Consider the following 21,727-nt stretch of genomic DNA (forward strand, 5'->3'; position numbering starts at 1 on the left):
ACATTGAAGCGAAAAGCTACTTTACTGTTTTTGTAAACATTTTGGTTCTCAGAGCTAAATAACTTACAGTATAGGCAAGTTGAAATGCTGGACATGTTTTATTCAGAATGTGAAGTGTCAAGTCTGTCTTCAGGCAGACAATACACAGTTCATTTTAAATGTTTTAATCGACCTGAATGTATCACTTTTAATTTTAGCAGAAGGAACAGGAAACAAAAGATAAAAAATTTGGATTCAGGTAGTTTGTCTAAAACCCGGCTGTATCTTTCAACAATAAATACAGTTCTGTGGCTGACTCCCAGTCTTGTGGCTGCTGTAGACCATTTTGTTGTACAGCCTGTTGTAGGTATTCCTCAATGTTTTGATCACCACACAATTCAGTTGCTTGCCTTGCTTCAGGGAACACATCCAGTTCCCTCTCCTCAACAGCAAATCCACAGTCTCGTGAACCATATCTGCAAAATCAGAATATAATTAATAATAGAATTGTGAAGCATATTTTCTACATGTACTACAAATAGTTTAATATGTCAGATTTGTTTGCTGGCTAAATTGATCTGTATAAGTGAACACCAGAAGTGACAGCTTATAAATTAACAACTGTATCTTACTTGTACAATTATTAAAATATATTTGCCAACTTGAGCTATAACAATACTGCATTAATATGTAATGGAGAAGGTGATTTCTTTCTGTGAAGATGTCAGTTACCTGTGAGGCAAGAGATAGAGTTCATCTGGGATCCCCCCAGGACATGATGCAAGTCTGCTTGGTCGGATCCTGTGTTTGTTCCAGAGGTCTTTGCATTCATCCAGGTCTTTCTGCAGAACATTGCTGAAGCAGAATCTCAGCAAGCATTGATGTTCGTGGCTTCCATTGAAGTTTCCGGAGTCTCTTAGATCTCCAAACAAGTCCATCCAAAACTGAGACCTGGGGATACATTAAATTCAAAATGGTTCTGTTCTTGTTCATTTCTGCTCATATTGATATTGTATGTTAAACAAAAAAGTTTCTATTCCACATACAGTAATCCTTCGTGTATCGCTGGGGTTACGTTCCACAACCACCCGCTATCACCTTATACTTGCGAAATAGAAACGGTAGACTACAGGATTTATTTAAGTATTTATACACCATTTTAAGGCTTTATAAACACTTGCTCACACTTTTACGCTGCATAAACCTTTCCCATTCCCTTAATAACCATTCCTACACTGTTCTGTGCATGTATTGTTCCTTTAAACTTACTGCACAGCAACTAGTCGATTGTTGTTTACAATCCCATGTAGGCAAGTAGCGTCTCAGGCGGGTGATACTGATTCTTGTTATCGAGAGTAAATACTGTATGCACTATTTACTGTAATATGTTATCGTTTCTAACATTATTTTATTGTTAGAGTTAATATTTGCAGCGAAAAAGGAGCGTAAATCCGCACAAAAGGTGAAGCGCGGAGTGGCGAGGGATTACTGTAGTCTAAAAATGTTGGTGTACGTAAGTAATTTTGGGATCAAACTCAATATGGCATGACAGTTGGCAAAAAAGAAAATGTTATAAAATCAATACTGATCTGTTCATCACCTATTATCAAACACAGATGTACCCACCTTCCTTTTCTGAGAAAAGACCACCATGCCTCGATGCGTTGATTCCCTGTTGATGATCCATAACTGTGGCTTGATGACCCAGCATAATCAGGCCCGTAGCCAGCATTGTGATGGGGGGGATCTTTTTCCCCCAAAAGTGGACTTCATTTGGCTCTCTACTCCAATGCCCCCTAAATTCATAAGCACACTTCAAACCTTTTAATTTAGACATATTTTATTCATTATAAGCACGGTTGCCAACTTATCAAAATCACTAGGACTGAGATTTGATTAGGGGCGGGGGGAAGGGGGTGGTGTGTGTGTCAAACGTTGACGGGGGGGGGGGGGGGGGGATTATGTCTTATATGTTTCCTCTATGCTGCAACCTAAAGCGATCGATCGCCAGTGGTTGGCGCCAGAGTGAACTAGTAACTCATTGAATCATAGATGTAGATCGGAGATAAATAAACTAGATTTTTTTTTCAGCGTGAGAAATCGGATGTATGGCGTGTGAGCATGTGGAAACGATCAAATGCGTGTGTCTTATGCTCATTGCGTGAGAGTTGGCAACACTGTTATAAGTTTGTTGTGAGTCTGCTGTTGCTGTCCTTATTTGTTCGTCTGTATATTCACAGAAGATTAACAATTTATTCATTGAGTAGCCTACCTATCTTGAGGGGCATGTGTGTACGGAGGGAGGGTGCGGGGGCGAGGGGGGGGGGTCGAACGAACCCTTCGATCCCCCCTGGCTACGGGCCTGATAATAGTCCGTATGCGCATGACGGAGGGTGCACTGTATTGCTGCCAAAGTCCCATTCTCAGTCCCGAGGTCTGTTCGTAGTCTCATTGGTATCACTCCAAGATTCTTGACACAGTTTATATAATTGAGAGCAATGACAGAAGGATTGTTGTTGGTTGTTCCACAAACAAGCCACATCATTCTTCTTGAAAAACCATCTATACATCCTGAGAGGGCGAAGCCGAATGGCTTCAGTTTGTCGTAGCCATCTACATGCCATATGTAATTGGGCCCCATGGAGTGATATGTGCGTCTTGTAAACCTCCTGCGAGTCCTCAGGGCGATTCCTTGAGGATTCAGCTGTCTCAACAGTCTCATAACTTCATCACGTTTGACACGTAGCTTGTGTTTTTGTCTGAGAACTTGCCACATAGTCCGATAGCCAAACAACCGTCCTGGTCCTGTTAGCTCTGTCATAATGGCACGTCTCACTTCTGGAAGTGGGGAGTAGTTGCGTCGTCTGTACAGTCCAGCTTCTTTTAAATGCATCTTCAGCATGTCTAGTATCACCTCGTATGTATGTCCTGATTCAAAATATTCGCGGATAGCGGTGGCTACGTCTGGATCACCAGTGATATTCATGTTTTCAACAAACGCGCTAAAGCCGTCTCAAAAGCCAAAAGTGGCCTCGTCCAATCAGCGATTTCGCAGGTTTTCCCACTGGGACCTACCTTTTCCGGTTTGTTAATGTCGTTGTGTTTTTGTTAATGTCGTTGTGTTTTAGTAATTTGTAATTGTGCTTAGTTAATGTCGTTGTGTTTTTGTAATTTGTAATTGTGCTTAGTTAATGTCGTTGTGTTTTTGTTAATGTCGTTGTGTTTTTGTAATTTGTAATTTTGCTTAGTTAATGTCGTTGTGTTTTTGTTAATGTCGTTGTGTTTTTGTCATTTGTAATTATGCTTAGTTAATATCGTTGTGGTTTGCACTTCACGGCCACCATATTAAACTGTTCATTGCAGATGCACTTTTGAAATAATAATGTTGTAATAATAAAAATTGCCCTGATTTGCACTGGTGGTAGTTGTTTTTTATTTTTTTTATTTATTATTAATATTTAAAAGTTGTTCTCTGCACTATGTTATGTAAAATAGTTTTAAAATATTTTTTGTGCAACACCTTTATATTTATTGCTTGTTATATGGTAATATTTAAGTCATTTGCTTTTTATTTGTTTCTTTAATAGTGACACAATCAACCCAATGATTGATGATGCAAGGGGCACCGACCAAAATCTCGCCTAGGGCACCACATTGGTCAGGGCCGGCTCTGGATCTGAATATTTTAATGTGAAAAATGAAAGTTGTAATCTTGAAATGTATTTTTTTCCAACAGCAAATTTCACCATCTCACAAGTTCAAAACATAAAAAGACATTGTTTAAATTCAAATCTATGAATTACGCCATTAAATATTTCAAGTTTATTAAATGTAATGTAAATATAATACAAATATACAAAATTCAGATTCAAATACTTTTGACAGCATTTTAGCTCCATACTTGAAGAGTTGCTTCCCATAAAAAGGTTTAGAAACCAGTACCTATCCCAGAATATAGAGTTATACGAATTATGGTTAATTCTGGCATTCTGGGATATAGGTCTGTTCACAAATTCCAAAGGCGATATTAACCCTAACCCTATGTGCTTAGATAAACAGAGGAGTCCATAAATGAGGCCCTCTTCCATGGTGAAAGCCATAATTCCTCCGACTAGGTCCTGGTGGATCTGAACAGTTTCCTCGATCCTGGGGTCATGATCTTTGGGTCCCCAATGTTGGGACTGAAAGAAAACCTTTCTTAGCATTTTTACTTCATGCTGAAGGGACCTTAAAAGACCAGAGATCATGCCGGGTCCACTCCCGGCTGCTCCCCTGTGGTTACTGCTCCACTCCAGTGGTGGGGCGCCTTGGGGTTCCGGGGCCTGGCTTGGTGCTCCGGCGTGGGGGTGGTTGGCCCGCTCCCCTGGGCGGTTGTGGTCCGGGGCGGCTCAGGGCTCCTCGGCGGGAGGGGGGCCCTGACGGGTGGTGGGTGGTTTTCCGGGGCGCGTGGCGCTGGGGCTTTGCTACCGGCCCATGGCGGGGGGCATCCTGGGGGGGAGGCTCTATTTCCTCTGGTTCCCCTGGACCTGCGCTCCTTGGCTGGGGAGCGCTGTTCGGGGTCTCCCTCTCCCGCCTGCAGGGGCGGGCATGCGAGGGTCACTGGGAAGTGTGACTCCACAGCTCCTGGGGGGGCCGTGGGCGGGTGAGATTCCTGGGTCTTTCTCTGCTTACCTCTGGCCTCTGGGGGAATGTTGTCGCAGCTTTCTACCCTTGTTGGTAAGTACATTCCGTACATTTATCCTATGTTGCACTAAATTGTCTTTGGCAGGCCTTCCAACACAGGTCTCGGACCACCAGAGCTGGAGAACCACCTGTTGAATGAACCACTAATTCAATACTGTTTGTCTTTGTACAAGTCTCTCTGCACTGTGTCTAAGCAGGTGAAAGCAGGCTTGTTGGAGCCAGCAGACCATCTGCTCCACTCCTTCGTTCTCGGCGACTGGGTTGCAGAACCAGATGATTCCTAAAGCTTTCTGAAAGAATGACTACTGTTGCATGAAGATTATATTGAATGATTAAGAGAATCAAAGGGGGAGAATGTGAAGGAAATATTGATTATATTCATGTGTGATTCATGTTAATCATGTGATGATGTTAGATCCATGCAGACACAGTCTGTGTGAAAAGTACTGCTTAGCAATTAACTGTAACCATATTGAAGATGTTTTTCTGTAAGACTGAAGTTTTTTGTGCAGCAGCAGAGTTGGTGATAATATTGCTTATCAATTTTCTAAGCACCCAAGGTTGAATCCCAGGGAAACTGATAACTGCTCCTGGGAAGCAGCATCCTTAGTTTTTTCTACACACACACTTTGACTATAAGAATCTGGACTGAGAGAGACAGTTCAGAGTTACTGCATGAAGCGTAAGCTTCACATCATACTTTTATACTTTTATATTTTGTAACTCTCTTGCTATCAAATAAATACTGCTTAATATATTATAAAACCTCGACTTCTGTGCCATCAATTCCACCACAACACACACTCACACATACACATACATCACAGTCATTTGTGCTATATGTCTTGGGTACACTTTCTGCTCTTCTTTGCAGTGGTCATTTGAGCTGGTTGTTTTTTTTTTCCTGCCCTTCTGTCTTTTCCCTTTTTATTCTTTCTCTCCCCCTCTTTTCTTGGTCCACCTAACCCCAATAGTTATCACTTTGCATATTGTTATCACTATATTATACAGAATTGTTATAATTGTCATTTGATCTGTACATAAAAACAAAGTTGTCCTCCAAAGATGGGGGGGTGGAGGTGGGCCATTATTAAAAATAAAATAAAAAAATGGTTAGTTTGGTTAGAGATGGTTAGTTTCAAACTTTGTGAGGCAATGCACTTCCTGTGATTATGACAGTAGGCCCTCGGAGCAGGGAAATTAAAAGTTTTTTTGCGTTCTTCACTCTACAAATACATATGGAAAAAACTAAGTGGCAAGTTCAGGTGCAAGCTTTGTCCAAAGTTTGTCCCAGAATGCATTGCGTTGAGCTGGGTCTTGTGGCCAGTCTATGTAGGTCTTGGTCTTCATCAGTCGGGCCAGTCGGTGATGCACACTTATTAGCTCAGTAGGAATTGTTTCCAGGAAGACCAGGACAAGGATGTCCTTGTGTTCAGCCATCAACCTGTAAGTAGCCAAGCGCATCTCCACTGAACACCAGTTACTGCGGAGGTAGTTGCGGCTAACCAGGCAGAGAGTGTATCTGCTTCTGTAGAGGCTGTCTGTAATGTTCTCCACAATGGCTTTTCCTGGCTGGAAATCCCTGCTGTGAAGGCACAGCCTGAGGAAAGGGGGTCCTCTTTGCTCCAGGTTGGGCAGAAGCTCATCAACCACCCAGCGCTCATCCCTCCCACAGTAGGACACAAAAACATCAAAACTATAATGTCCTCCTTTGTTCGCCCTGGTGGCCTCGTCCAACCAGCCTCGAGCTATGTGGAAGAAGGCCAGCAAGTATTCACCAGCCAGCTGATGGAGCAACACCACCAACATGAAGAACATTATTCCCACCAAAGAGCAAACAAAAAACAAAAACTCAACATCCAGAACACAGTGGTCCTGAACATATTTGGACAACAGTTTAGTTTCATCAGCACTTTTACATGGAAGCATCTCTACTGAGCACCATGAAAGAAACACCTGAACATGCTGTTGGTATTTTGCCCAATCAGTCATCCAGACATTTTCACACCTACAGTAAAGAAGCGGATTTTCCATAACAAGATATCTAAGGTTATGTAGGGGCTCCAGAAAGCTCTCTGTAACACTATACGTATTATCTATTTTCAGTACCAATATTTTAAGTGACTGTAGATCTCTGCTCAAGTCATTATCCAGCAACGGTATCCAGCAGAGGGCAAATCGCAGGAATTCCAGACTGGACAAATTGTGGAAAATGACATCAAGACTAGGCTGCAGAGATAAATCTATGTTTACAAGGATTAGACTCTTCAGGTGAACTAGCTGGTTCAAATCTGTCAAATCCATTTGTGCAGTTTTGTGCCATAATGTGATTTCCAAGTGCTTTAGAGACTTGAGAAACCGAGCAGGGAAAGACTGACCACACAGCACACGATCTGCCTCTAGAGTTAACTGGACAAGAGATTCAAAAAGTGGACCCTCACAATCATGAAAAGTGACAGATTGGCCAATAACATGCAGGTGTAGGCCTGCTTTATGTTTACTGTCTTTGCCTAGTATCAGAATTATTGGTCTTATTCCAGAACTCATGGACAAATAAGTCAGATTTTCAGGGAAGATACCAAATAACAAACTAAGGTTGATCTGGACGTGTGAAGATTCAATAGATGGACATTGAAAAACTCCCAGTTCTAATTTTTTTAGGGATTTTAAATGCATAAATGTTAGTTCTTCAAGTGCAATCAAACGATTCTCTGTAAGTAGAAGGGTTTCTAGATTTATCAAGCCAAAAAATGTATTTGCTGTAAGTTTTGATATTTTGTTCGCAGTCAGGTCTAACATTTTTAATAAAACATTGTTTTTAAATGAAAAATCCTCTATATTTTCAATATCACTTCCTGTCCAGATCAATTCCTTAAGCTCCCTCAAGCAACTAAAATGCTTGCAGGTGATATTTCTGATTTCGCTTATTGTAAGGAGCACTGACTGTAGTTTAGTGGCAATAACTTGCTGATTTTCACAAAGTGCCAAAATTCCAATTTTTTCATTTTTCTTCTCACTCACTGTCCAGACCACCGTCAATGTAATGAGATTTCTAAGTTCAATGAATGACAAATTAAATGTCCTCGCAAGAGGATCTTGCGAATCCTCTGCGATGATGGCAAAGTCTACAATCAATGAGCAATTCTCTAAATTGGGCAGAAAGTAATCAGTTATATTGAAGAACGATACTGTCAGTCTTGTGGTCAAAAGTTTCGATGCAGTTTTACAGATACTTTCTAACTGATGTAAACTGTGCACATGAGTTAATGACAGAAAATCAACTTTTTTCATTTTAGCTCTTAAAATATTAAATTCTTTCCAGCTGATTGCTAAACGTGAAAATTTCTGAATGTATTTTAAAGCAGTTTTATCCAACACTGTTACACTGTCAAAATAGAGATTGATGTGCTCAAATGAAAATTCTTTAACAACAAAAGATGTCCCATTAGTGAATGTGCACTTTGGATGTCCAAGAGTAGTTATCAATATCTCCACAGTTAATTCTTTTAGTGTAGATGACACGAGTGTTAATCTACACAGCAACTCAGAAAAGTCATCTGTCTTGTCTCTGATTATCAGCTGTTCCAACTTCATAATCCCTCTAAAGACATCTACCGCCATTGATGACACTTTGCAATCAAAAAATGTCAACATTCTTAGATTCTGAAGGTCACTGAGGACCTCAGAGGACAGTGAAAATGTTGAGGATCTCAAACAATCAAAATGCAAAGTTTGCAGACGTGATAGATGTTTAAAGGCTCCATGTAATATGTCAGGCATTTCACCAGATATTTTTAAATATCGAAGGTTCTTAAATCTTGTGAGAGAATTTGATTGTAGAATTGAATCCTTCACAAAGTCCAAACAGAGAGCTTCTACTTTGGATGGAACTCTGGCCAAGTCCATTATCGCATTGCTGATGTTTTTACAGAATCCTGTTAAATTGCTTTTTGGACATGCAGTTTGAAAGCCAAGTTCCACATAATCTTCATACAAAAAACATTTCTCAGACATCCAACACAATCCGTGGACCACAAGGTATGTGAACACAACAAAAAAATGCATTTTTCCTATAAACAAATTACCGTGCGTCGTCCCAGAGATGCCACAAACTTCTATTCATTAGCACGTGTTGTGTTGAATAACGTTTCCAGATACTTGACTGCAGCAGCTGTAATTCCACAAACATGTGTTTTCATAGAAAACCCTGTGGTTGTCCGTAGTTGAATGCTGAAGATACATCTCTGTGAAGATGCTGTTTTAATGGTGAGAATAAGCAGAAGTGCATTTCAAATGAGGAGAGAACTTTTTATGGACATCAACTCTTTCACATCCTCTATTTCTACTTCTCTTTTTCTTCTCATATACAGTACATCAGGGGCCGTGATCGACGAAAGAAGTGTGGGTAGATCGCATGACATTAAAAAGTAGTGGAGGAATGACAGGCTATCGTCCATCTGCATTGACAGTTGTATTTTGATTGACATACATGGTAGCCAATCTGACGTCTAGGGTTTTACACTCTCCTGCACGGCCTTATGGGAACCTACCCAAGCTCTGGGAGCCAACATGGAAAACAAGTCTATTGTTAATTTTGTACACGTCTTTGAACAAGTTATTTTGACTGCCCTTGAATTGTGTGATTAGCTACTGTACACCTGACACATTTGAACACATATGACAAATTACTTTATTGAACATGCATAGTATCATTTAAAAAATCAAGTTTTATTTGCACGTGTTGTTAAAAGTCCATATTTAATTCCATAGAATAAAAAAAATAAATAAATCAAAACAAAAATACACAAGGAAACCATCACCATGGGGAGAGTATCATGACACTCTAGACCATCTGTCTTTGTGGAGCTTCCATGTTCTCACCGTGCCCTGTGTGGTTTCCTCCCTCCCCCGTCGACTGATCCCTCTGAAGTGTCCGCATGTGAGGGTGCGGCCCACGTGTGAGGGTGCATGGTGCCACGTGTCTGGTTTTACACTCTCTCCTTCCTTGTGCCCAATGCAGTCCACCACACTCCCCTTGGGCTGTGTGTGTGCGCAATTGTGCACAATTGGCTGCTGCTTCTCACTGCAATGTGTGTGTGTCTTTTGATTAAAAGCAGAGTGTTGTAAAGCATCTCTGAGTATGTGAAAGGTGCTATACAAGTGTAACTAGTAAGTGTGTGTGTGAGAGAGAGAGAAATGTGCTCTAAGCATGTGTGTGTGTGTAAGAGATTAGGTGCTCTAAGCATATGCGTGTAAGAGATTACGTGGTCTCAGCATGTGTGTGTGTGTGTGTGTAAGACATTAGGTGATTAGGTGTGTAAGAGATTAGAGGTTCTCTGAGTGCGTTTGTACCATCATACATCCGCAGTGCTTTGGGGGTAGCTGAGTGTACATATTCCCCAGTAAGTCTGCAGCACGCTAAAACCCTCCCTGCTCACCGGCTCCACCAGCAGCTCCATCAGGCCAGAGACAAGAGGCACCTCGAGCTCAACCACCCGGTAGAGGGTGGAGTAGGCCCTACCGATCAGAGTCAGTGGGCTAGGCGGGTCCCCGGGGTCCGGCCTGTGGCGCCAGTGAACACGGAAGTGGCGTGCATGCTGTGCTGGGTACTGCCAGCGTAGAGTGGCACTGAGGCGGAGCTTCAGAGGGCTCCCCTCTCCTCTCCCCACGGCCCTCTTCCAAACATCATCATACACACATACATCCTGCACAGGGACAGGCTGCCGGAACAGACCGTTGGCATCCAAAACCTGAACACACACAACCACACACACACACACACACACATTTAAAATCCCTTTAGTATAAGCATTTGGAAACAGGTGCTAGTCAGTGAGCAAACACAGGTGAGGAAGGAGCTGTGTGTTCTACCATGATCTCTCCAATCCGGCAGCTGAACTCCAGATCGTCACCTGCGTTATCAGGAGCTACACATACACACACCTCCCTGAGGGCACAGCCGCTCAGCTCCAGAAGAAAGCATCTGCACGAACACACACACGCAGTGGTACAACAGGTGACCATTTTGTCTTTGGCAGATGTTGTCCAGAAAGATTCTTCTCATTTGTGATGTGTGTTGTGAATCAGGTGTAGGATAAATGTGTCATCAGTCACACCAGCCCAGAGTCTCACCTGCTTGTCCAGCCGTTGTTACCTGACCGGCCACAGTTCTCAGTGAACTGCTTCACCAGGTCATTATCCTCACTTAATGCAACTGGAAAAACACTACTGGCTAACACACACACACACACACACACACACACACACACACACACACACACACACACACACACACACACACACACACACACACACACACACACACACACACACACACACACAGACTTTTAAAAGAAACCAGAGGTTCATTTTAAAAATGTAATTACTTCTTGTTTAAAAATGAAAACACGAAAGCATGAAAACACTGCATACATGATGTTACTGAGGCCAACTCCTATACTGTAGACTCTATTAAGTGCTCCATGAACTTACAGGGAGCTTCGGAAGCAGACGAGCAGAGCAAAGCGTCCGTCGTGCGGAGCTCCAAGGACACGTTCAGCCCTGCCAACGGCTTGTAGACAAAAGAGATCAACGTCTTCGTGGGCAGAGGCATGTGCAGAGAAAATATCCTGCAGCAGGAGTGGTGAAGGGAAATGTGTGTCGCCTTGGGGGCATAGTCAACACTGCGAGGCGAAGCTGGATAAGGACGACTGCACTTACCTCGCGCAGGCCTTGGTGAGAGAGCGCGGGATCCAGCCCTCCAGCAGCAAGGAGCTTCCCCCAGCCCAGGCCTCTGCAGGGCAGCTACGACTCCTCAGCCAGCCACCTCCCTCCAGGCTGGTCGTGGAGTAAAGTGGCTGGATCTCCTGGGCATTTAGGTTGAACCAGCTCTTGTCCTGCTCCACCTGCATGCAGACAGCAAAGGTCCAAACGCTTCCTCTTCACTCCCACACCCTCCATCCAAACCCTTACCTAAAGCCCCTGCCTCCAAAGACATGCACACTAGGGCATTGTTTACCCTTCTGCGTGCAAAATAACTGACAGGCAGATAGCACCGCCTTGTTAAAGAGATGATGCTGATTGGTTAATAAAGCCTGAGGGCTCTAGATGCTCATTTCAGACCCCCGTGTGAGCCGCAATGTCAGCGCAATATTCATAGAACAACGAAAAATACAGAGCCCATATATGCCAGCATGGGGCAGCAGGGAGCACTATGGTTTCGGTGTCGACATACCTGCCCTTTCCAGTAGACACTCCTGCCAAAACCTTGACAGAAAGAGGAGACGAAGGGCAGAGGAGAAGCATGCTGGTGGACGTACAGGTAGTCTGACAGCAGGCTCCAAAACCTGGAGACACAGACACCATGCCACAGGTGAGAATGGTGGGCCTGGGAGTGTATGGAAAACCATTCTTTATTCACATCATCTTTATTAATCCAGTGGACTTACTTGTCCTGGTTTTTGTGGAAGTCTGCCTTGTCCAGACACTCGTACACCCAGCCAGGGGCGAAGATGGCCGTGGAAAGGTTATATTTACGCACCAGCTCCAGAGCCTGAGAGAGGATGAGTAAGAGAGAGCAGCAGTTTTTTAACGGCTCACAACAGGACTAGATACCTCTAACGTTCACAATGGTAGGAGAAAGAACCGTGAAGTTTGTGTGTCTGTATAAAGTCTAAAAAACAGGTGTCAGAATTCAAGGGTTTCAGAGGAGCCCTGGTGGCATGTGCAGCGCCTGCACCTTGTTGGTTTCAAACTTGCCCCCGACCACTTCCCCCCGCGCAAAGACGTCGACGCCGACATAGATGTCGGCAAGGCGGCGCTGGGCGGCGGTGTGCGAGACCATGGCCTGCAGACTACTCTCCGTCCAGTTGTAGTTGGTGAAGATGCCGTCACAGGCGTCGAAAAACACTCTGATGGGCAGAGGGAGAGATTAGTTATATGTTTTAAAAACAAAATGTCTTCTTCCTGTAGCACAGCAAAGTGAGCACACAGGCTGATTTGCATTGGGGGAAACAAGCTAGTGAGCGCGTAATAAACACTTGTGAAAGGAAACAGCGGTTATGCATCTCTGATTACAGACATTTCTGCACCCCATCTAGAGGAGTTACACACCTGTGATCACTTGCAAACCCATGCTGTTGAGTGCACATGGTTAGATCAAGTGGAAAGAAGTCTGCTTTCTTACACAGTACTGTATCTCAAGTATAGAAGTGGATATAAGTCAAACTAATAGTGAATAAACTCAACATGCATTACAAATGTCTGTTAAGCATTTAAAAGTCCTTATAAACATAAAACATAAAAGCCCTATCATGTTCTTGTAATTTGATGTCCTGATGAACTGTGTGAGAAAACATGCTCTGGAAAACAATTATACTTTATTTGCTTTAGTGTCCAGAGGCCCAAATCTTTCCTGAATCAACCACTCCACCCAAACTCCAGAGTCTGACCAGACTTCCTCCTACCTGTTCCTGTCATTTAGCTCATTCTGCCACTTGAGCAATCCGTCATCCAGGACACTGTCGTACCAGATCACCAGGCTGCCAGGCACGCGCTCGTGCATCTGCGCCGTGAGATAGCGCAGGAAGAGCTCTACGTTCTTCACAGCCACAGCCTGCAATCACACGGATGCGCTCTCATCACCACTGCTGTCTAGACACTAGTGCTGTGGCTTGTGCGTATAAAAGGTGTGACTCACACTCAGTTTATTTTCAATGTTAATGAGCCAGCCGTCAAAGCCATAGCAGTGAGCAATCTGCACAAGCTTATCAGCAGCAGTACGATACGTCTCCTCGGTGGCCAGAAACTGCTCACACACCTTCTCACCATCAGTCCACTCAGTGATGAAGGTGCCTGAGAGGGAAAATGAAAGAGAAAAGAGAAAAAAAAAATCTTATTTGTACACTCCATCATCACACAGAGAATTTCACAAAGCCGAAAGAATTGAAAGGTGAACCCTTAAAAGCATGTTCATGGTCAAATATCCCCTGTTCCTGGGACGAGGAGAAGCATTGAAACCTTTCTGATACCATCGAAACACTTCACAGACAAAAGCCACCAGAAAAAAAAACCCCAGTAAGAATGCAGGTCATGTGAGCTTGAGGTGCTGACTGACCCAGGGAGTGCACGCCGTGTTTATGGGCAGCGTTGGTCCACGTAGCAGGAGGGATGGTCACCATATTGTGGCTGAAGTAGTTAAAGATGTCAATGTAGTCCCAGTGATAGAAGACATAGGGGGCCTCGATCGTCGTACCTTGAATGAATCTCAGAAGAAAAACATTGCCATGAATACACCAGTGGAGGCAGCCAAATACCAAATCAGATCAGAACACAGATCAGCGTTTGTGGGTTCTAACTGGGACCCGTGCTCATTGCAAAATATGCAAACCAGAACCGACTGGAATAATAATTATTATAATCTACTGTACAGATTCTGTGAGTCGGGAGTGTGGACGGTGTTCAGCGCCATATCTAGCTTGAACCGCTAACTACTTTAATTGCAGAAGTGAGACCATGATCGATCTGAACAGTCCTGACAGATCTGTAAAGATGGCTGGAAACCTACACAACCTCTACGCAGTTCGGCCACAGCCAGTGCGGTGCTGTATGAGCAGAGGGTACCGGTCCTCGAGGTATCCACCCATCATGTCATGGCAAACGAGCGTTCTTCTGGAGCAGCTGGCCAGGGGCGTCTGTCTTCTGCCCATGGGTACAGTGGCCACGTTGAAGGGGCTTGCCTCACTGCGTTTCCAAGACAACAGCTCGTCTAGAGACTTCAGGCCAGAGCTGATGGGTTCTGTTGTGTTCAGGTCGTAGTGCTGTGCTGTCAAGATGGACAGGACTATTAGGCTTCGAGTAGACATGCCTAGCAAACCTGTGCACTACATGTACCTTCACATGCACACAGTCATAGTACTTTTATATGTTGTTAATCCTGAAGAAGGTTCTAGAAGTGGTGTTAATGCAACAGAAGCAAAACTGCAGTCTTCCAGTACACTCCATTGCATGTGCTACGCAGGGTCACAGGGGGTCATGGTACCTGGTAGTGGAGAGCCTTCATAGGGCATCACTTCCTTAACACTGTTCAGCTCGACACAATTCTCTATGCAGTGTGACTCCACACTGTCAATAAGAATAAAATAATTAGCTTTATATAAACAGCATGTCTTACAACATGCTTTACAGACAAATACAACACAAAAAACTGAACTGAAATTAAGAGAACTGGTTAGATATGACGGAAAAAAACAATACCTGAGCCAAAATCTAATACTCCATAACAACTACAACAAAACACCGCAGCGGGGAAAAAAATACATAAGTGTGTAAGTGATCTAGAGCCCTCAGGATGCTAGCTGATGCAGAGTTGACAACTTTTCAAGATCACTTGGAGTGAGATATGAACCTGGATCAGAGGTAAATAAACTAGTTTTTTTTTCGGCGTGAGAAATCGGATGTGTGGCGTGTGAACACAGTCAAATGCGTGTGTCTCACGCTCAATGCGTGAGAGTTGGCAACCCTGTGATGAATCCCACCTCTCGGGGCCAAACTATGAAAAGGCCAGTTCACCTCTCTACTCTAGTCAGGGGAGCGGGGAAGACTTGAGTATTACTCCTGAAAGATCTGAGAGCTCTTGTGGATTATACCCAATAATCCGGTCACTGAGGCACAACAGGGAAACCATTACGTTATGTGCAGATTTGTAGCCTATGGTGTCCCGACAGTGAAGTGTGTTTCTACTTAAAGACGTTTGCAGACTCGTCCCTTAAAAGTTCTGGTGACATATGAGGTGTGGATATTGACTGTAATAAAGAGGAAGTCGGGTTTGTGGCGGTCAACGAGGCCACAAGTAGACCTTAAATATGTAGTGAACTGTAGCCAAGTCTGTTGTAATTTCCTTTTCCGCATTTACCTCTTGTCTATATGTTGTCGCATGTAAAGGTCAGCTAACAGCTAGATAGTCAGGTTCTTTATCTCGCTTTTGCAGAGCAGAGCGCCATGTTTACTACACAGGATAATAATTCTCTTAGCTATCTTTACAGGAACCCAGTCGTGTCACCGACAAGGTGACGGTAACTTACTCAGTTTCGGTTTTACGGATCTTTTCGTCTGAATCACCGGAACTATCCTGTCTTTTTCTTTTCTGGTTCACGCCAGCAGTGTGATCTCTCTCGACGGCCAAAGCACCGTCCATCATAAACAAGTGTGTACTGCAGGTATGGGGGGAAATAGCGATTTAGGGAGAAGGTTTCAGCGTCTGAAGCTGAAGACACTTGTTCCGGTGTTGCGCATGAACGTTAATATCTCCTTCCCGCCTGTGTGGGCGGAGCGTCCACAGCTGAGACAGCTTTAACGCATGTCATGTTCAACACAACACAAGCACAACCGCAAGGGGGTGCTGTTAGCACTGAAATATCATATACTGTATATGTATGTAGCCATCAAAAACCGGTCTCAAATGGTCTACTCATTTACTCATTCACAAATCACTACATACTATATACCAAATTTTACTCAGATTAAAAGTTTCTGTTCACGTGTGTTAATTGTTTTTTTTCTTCCAATGCAAAACCCTGTTTCGATTAATGATTTGACGTTATATTTCCTAATATATATCATATACAGTGCCTCCAATTAATATTCAACCCCTCGCAGATTTTGCTAATTTAACAAGTTACAGCCTTCAAACAAGCGCAGCATTTATTAACAGATGCTTAAATAATACAAACAAGTTGCTCAGGTAAATTATAAATGCTCGGGGGGGGGGGGGGGGGGGGGGGGGGGGCTGGAGCCAATACCAGCAACTCCAGGCGAAGGCAGGGTACACCATGGGCAGGTCGCCAGTCCACCGCATGGCCAACACACACGCACACCTACGGGCAATTTAGAGTGATCAATCAACCTAACCTTTATGCCTAAATTACTTCTAAATACTTGAGGGAACCCAACAGAATTCTGGTGGTTTGAGGGGTTGAATAATAACTGGTCCTCTGAAAACCTCTAAAAACTAATAAACTAAGATATTAAATATTTTTTGCTGCAGTGCATTTCACACATCCAGGCTGATCTACAGTCTAAATGTCACAAGGCTAAGTTATCTCTGTGACGCGGGAACAGAGGCGGCCGAAGGGTTGCACTGAATGGTCTTTATTTTCCATTCTTAACTTAACAGAAATATGCAAACAGAAACAACTGTAGGCACGGTAAAGTCCAGACGACCGCGAAGACATGGAGGTCCAGGATAGAGCTCCAACGGGGCAACGTGCAGCACTGGACCGAACGACCTGCGGGGTTTAAAAAAGATGCACAACACAATTAAGGACAGGTGCTAATAATGCGGTGACTGGGACCGAGGGAGTGGTTTGGTGCTCGGAGGCGTGCGCTGTGAGCTATTCATTGACTGTTGAGTTAAAATTAGCCAGAGAAAAAGCTGTTGTTTGTATACATACAGAAACTGGAAATTAATAAAATGCATACAGTACCAGCAATATGGTTGCTGTAGCCACTGAAACATAACTTAAAAGTGTTTCTCCAACAACACTGAGTGCTTGCATTACAGAAATCAAAATCAAATTAATAAACATATGATAAGTACACTACAGTATGTAATAGCACATATGTAATTACATTTAAAAACAACAAATGTATGTATACATATTATGTCATATATTAATATGACTAAACCCCCCCCTCCCCCCCCCCCCCACCCCCCTTTGCTATGTCACTGTGCACGTACATTCTAAGAAACCTGAAAATCCTTTGCATTCTCTCTTAGTTTCCATATTAGTTGTTTGGTTGCATTCTTAGAAAGAACCATTAGGGTGCATTACAGAATAAGTCTAATAAGCACAGGATGTGTAAACTTAAGCATTCGATAACAACACATTCTCAAATATGCTGTGGTATAAATACATTGGAACTATAAAAAGAACTGGATCAATTTTAGGACTATCAAAGTCATAAAACCAACAGCAATATTATACAAGTCTATCCCCATAGGCTTCCTTCTTCATAGAGGAGTGTCTGCAGCAGATTGTGTGGGAATCCATGCACTCGCTGAGCATGTGTTCCAACCAATGTTCACTATCACCTTTTACATGAGAACATTTTAGAAAGAAGACCGGTTCAGTTTTTGTTTTTCATATATGCAACATAAACTCAAATTATTGCATAATCTGAACAACAGTGGCAGATTAAAGTTGACTATAAGGGGAAAGGAACAGAGGACTTAGGACAGATAACACCCTGTCAGCAAGGAGAAATCTGCAGAGAGAGGAGGTGGAGAGGGAGAGATGGAGAGAGAGATGGAGAGGGAGAGGTGATGAAAAAGAGAGTGGAGAGAGAGAGAATAAGTCTCAAACATTCACTGGAATGAATCCAAATTACTGGGCTATGTCCTTTCACTCTTAAATGTAGAAAATGTAGGCATTTTCAGTTCTGAGAATGAGCAAGGCTTATGTATGACAGCTCCTAGCATCTGTAAGCCACTCCTAGTACAAACAGGCCAAATAGACAAATATTTTATCACTATGTGTTTGCACACCCATGATTTGTACATTCACATAGGAAACAATTTAGCATAAGTGCACAGTAAATCTTGATTGTAGATGATTGTAGATGTAATACAACATAAACAAAAGCTTTTAAAAGAAAATATTATTGTAGATTTAATCTGCAGACCCTTGTAAAAATAATAGTTACGGTTAATGATGCATCTGTATCAGTGAAAGAGCAGCAACTGTTTGGGACCAAGTTGACAGTGTTCTGGTTTTGAGAGATGTGCCACAGAAGCAGAAATGAAAAGATAAGACTCAGGGTAGAAATGAGCTTTGTTCACTTCACTTCTGTGGCAAACACACTTTCAGCAATAAAACCACACAGTCGACTGAACAGGCCATGACGTAGCCTACAGCTCCGAATCGAATGCTCAGCGGAAAACAAACCATGTACCTCTCCATCTCTCCCTCTCCATCTCTCCTTCTCAATCTCCTTCTCCCAATCTCTCCTTCTCCATCTCCTTCTCTCCATCTCTCCTTCTCCATCTCTTCTGCATCTCTCCCTCTCCACCTCTCGCTCTCCATCTGTCCCTCTCAATCTGTCCTCCATTTTTCCCTCTCCATGTCTTCATCTCTCTCTCCACCTCTCTTTCCATCTCCCCATCTCCCTCTCTCTTTGCATGTGTTTGCAGATTTCCCACAGGATGCTTAAAAACACTCTGGAGTGAAGCTGGGTTCTTCCTGTGTTCTGCCAGGAGACACACTCGTTCATAATTATCTCCCCCACCACTGCCCAGGATTCTTCCTGTAGGGCAGTGCTGGGTTAATACCCCCCACCAGCATTCTTCAGTTATAAACACACAACCATTTTCATGTTGCAATATTGTTCTTAATGAGCAGCCTACAATAACTATGTCCTTTTATAACTATATAGCTATTAACAGCATGTACACAATTCTTTGTAATAAGTCATGAGGCGATTTATTTATAAGATGCAGTATTTAAAAGCAATAGGAAAGATCAAGTAACTGTAACTGTTTGTCTTTTTCCTTCACTGGCCTTTCCTCTGTCAAGATACTGCAGGTATTTTTAGCTGTGACTGGCATTTAACCGAAAATGCTGAATCATTACCATCTAATGACATTTCCTGTGAGCCTGCTCTGTCTGATAATTATATTACACTGTAGTGAACAGTTAGGGGTACAATATCTGTTTTATTCAGCACACAAACCTGAAATTGCATTTATTTCACACAATGAAAAAATACATATTTACCCATATTATTAATTACATAATATAATTGTAGTTATTACATAACTGAACAATTTAACGTGTTCCAAACCTACGTACACTGAGACCATTGTTCTGCTAACACACTGTGTCCACTTCAGGTTGGTTGAGTTTGCAGTGCGTGAGCTCCAGGACGAGTCTCCTGACCCCCTTCTCAATGCCCCGTTTGTCCCGTCCTACCTGTGGATGTGCCATGGAAAACGTAGACACGATCCCTGTCGAGCTCAGGACTGTGGGGCATACAACCCCCCGCCTCCCCGACCCCCCCCCCCCCCCCCCCCCCCCCCATGCGCGCTGTGGTCCGGCATCATAGATCGACTGTGTTTACCAGGCGGGTCCCCTGGGAGACCCGACTGCTCCCACAGCTGCCTGGGGGAGATGTTTGTAGGTCACTGTCATTTCTGTTCACAGTGGAAACCAGCAATGGTTTTAGTGTGCTAACAAACTCAGTCTGGGACCTGAGACCTTTCCTGCTACCCGTAAGGCAGTTTGGTGTTACTGTTGGAAAATTGACTCTGTAGCTCATGCAAACTGCACATAAATGTACATTTACAATTTATGCAATAGTATTTCGAATAAAATTTATAAAAAAGAGAAATTTAATTAAGAGTGACAAGATTCTTTGGAGTATTATTTCAGAGTTTTAGCAGTCATTCCAACCTCTTCAACTCCTCTATCAAGTAATCCAAAGATGGGTTGCAGTCATGGATGAAATTTTGATTTCATAGGTGGGGGGGGCACAAATGGCTTGAGAACTGGGGCGCGGGCTTTACCAAACCATCTTTTGAAAAAGTGCAGGGGACATGTCCCCCCCCCCCCCAAATTACGTCCGTGGTTGCAGTGCTTATACGAGATGAACAAGATATGTTAGGCATATAGCTAGACATATTGTAGTATTTAGAGTTATGTGATCAGTAGGATTATCTAGATTTATCACCCTCATAAACTCTTACCTACCAATAGAACCAGGACAGGGCTAGAAGAGAGAAAGTGGATCATAGCTTTTGTGAGGCACTTTAATTTTGTTGTTGATAAATTTTATATTTAATCATATATTTTTATAGCATAAATTATACTTTAGTCTTAACATTGTTGACTCAATTTATGGGTGTTTGAGCACTGCTAAAAGGGGGCTAGACACATCTGTGAATAGTACAGTACATAATAAAATGCAAACTGAAATAGAAGAATGAATAACAAACAGTTCCTTGTCCTGTGCTGTTGTCCCACAGAGGTAGTAAGGCAACTAGCCCATGCTTCACTCATCTGGAAGACAAGTCATGACAGCAACTTTATTCTGAATTTTGAATGTTTCCTAAATTGTAAAGTCTGTGTAAGAAGCGGTTACTTATATGGAGTTCTTTTCTTATGTATACATATCTACATGTAGGTTGTTAACAGTTTTAAGTATGCCCACACTGCAAAAATGGTATGTATCCTGTACCAGCATTCCATGGAATTTGTCACATTTTCTAACCAATCATGCACAACAGACAGGAAAATGCTGGACTAAACATATATAGAGAAAAAATACACACAGCAAACTCAGCAAGTACCTAAATAAACTGTAACTGCATCACCAAAAATGAGATAAATAAAACATCCTTTTATTGCACATTCTCTGTGTATTTGTCCATGTGTATTTCCGTGTTTAATGTCAATTTATAAAAGTTAGCTTGTCTAGATATCTAATGTTTGAAATGTGTACATTTTGTTGGGTTATCCAATGGAGTAGGTTTGCACGCACATTATCCTGCAAGGGAATGTTACAAGTCTAGACCACACTTCACTGTACTTTTAGAAAAACTTTCATATTTGTCATGTACAGATCAGTGAGAAGGCTCTATAAAAAATAAATAAATAAAATAAAACAGGACACAGTAATCAGTTTCATTACAGCTGTGGGTAGTCTTTTCTTAATAAGTTAAATCTGACAAGATGTAAAACTTTTAAGATATATATATATATATATATATATATATATATATATATATATATATATATATATATATATATATATATATATATATATATATTAAAAAAAGGACAGAAAAAATTAGAGACAGTACAATAAAACTAAGTTACTTCAAGACTACAGAGTTGTACCCAATACACTAAATGTCTCCATAGCAATAGGAAATCTAAGTAAGACAGTACGTGCAAGACGTCAACTTCCCCACAACCTTCTTTGGAAAGAGGACGGACTAACAGCACACGCGTGCGTCTGCTTCGTGATTCAACTGAAGCTGACGCACGCGTTTGAGTGCGTTTACTGTCCA

At 42.6% G+C, this 21,727-nt stretch overlaps 2 protein-coding genes and 1 long non-coding RNA gene across 3 annotated transcripts; all 3 read right to left on the minus strand.

The window, feature by feature from the left end:
• Positions 1 to 106: 106 nt before the first annotated feature.
• Positions 107 to 1,870, minus strand: LOC143508905 (uncharacterized). Its single transcript, XR_013129530.1, has 3 exons — positions 1,606 to 1,870; positions 712 to 930; positions 107 to 455 (listed from the first exon to the last, which is right to left on the minus strand). It is a non-coding gene; the product is annotated as an uncharacterized LOC143508905 (long non-coding RNA).
• Positions 1,871 to 3,786: 1,916 nt separating this feature from the next.
• LOC143506691 (uncharacterized) lies at positions 3,787 to 9,239 on the minus strand. Its single transcript, XM_076996377.1, has one exon. It carries the CDS (start codon positions 8,725 to 8,727, stop codon positions 5,911 to 5,913), a length of 2,817 nt encoding a protein of 938 aa, XP_076852492.1. The 5' UTR covers positions 8,728 to 9,239; the 3' UTR covers positions 3,787 to 5,910.
• A 130-nt stretch (positions 9,240 to 9,369) lies between these two features.
• Positions 9,370 to 15,961, minus strand: engase (endo-beta-N-acetylglucosaminidase). The gene is made up of 14 exons (XM_076996378.1): positions 15,744 to 15,961; positions 14,702 to 14,784; positions 14,284 to 14,485; positions 13,778 to 13,926; positions 13,361 to 13,515; positions 13,128 to 13,276; positions 12,401 to 12,572; positions 12,111 to 12,214; positions 11,897 to 12,008; positions 11,383 to 11,567; positions 11,155 to 11,291; positions 10,795 to 10,894; positions 10,534 to 10,645; positions 9,370 to 10,412 (listed from the first exon to the last, which is right to left on the minus strand). Exons 1-14 carry the CDS (start codon positions 15,857 to 15,859, stop codon positions 10,017 to 10,019), a joined length of 2,172 nt encoding a protein of 723 aa, XP_076852493.1. The 5' UTR covers positions 15,860 to 15,961; the 3' UTR covers positions 9,370 to 10,016.
• Between the last annotated feature and the right edge of the window lie 5,766 nt (positions 15,962 to 21,727).

The sequence above is a fragment of the Brachyhypopomus gauderio genome, chromosome 2 (assembly GCF_052324685.1).
Source record: "Brachyhypopomus gauderio isolate BG-103 chromosome 2, BGAUD_0.2, whole genome shotgun sequence".
Classification (NCBI taxonomy): Eukaryota; Metazoa; Chordata; class Actinopteri; order Gymnotiformes; family Hypopomidae; genus Brachyhypopomus; species Brachyhypopomus gauderio.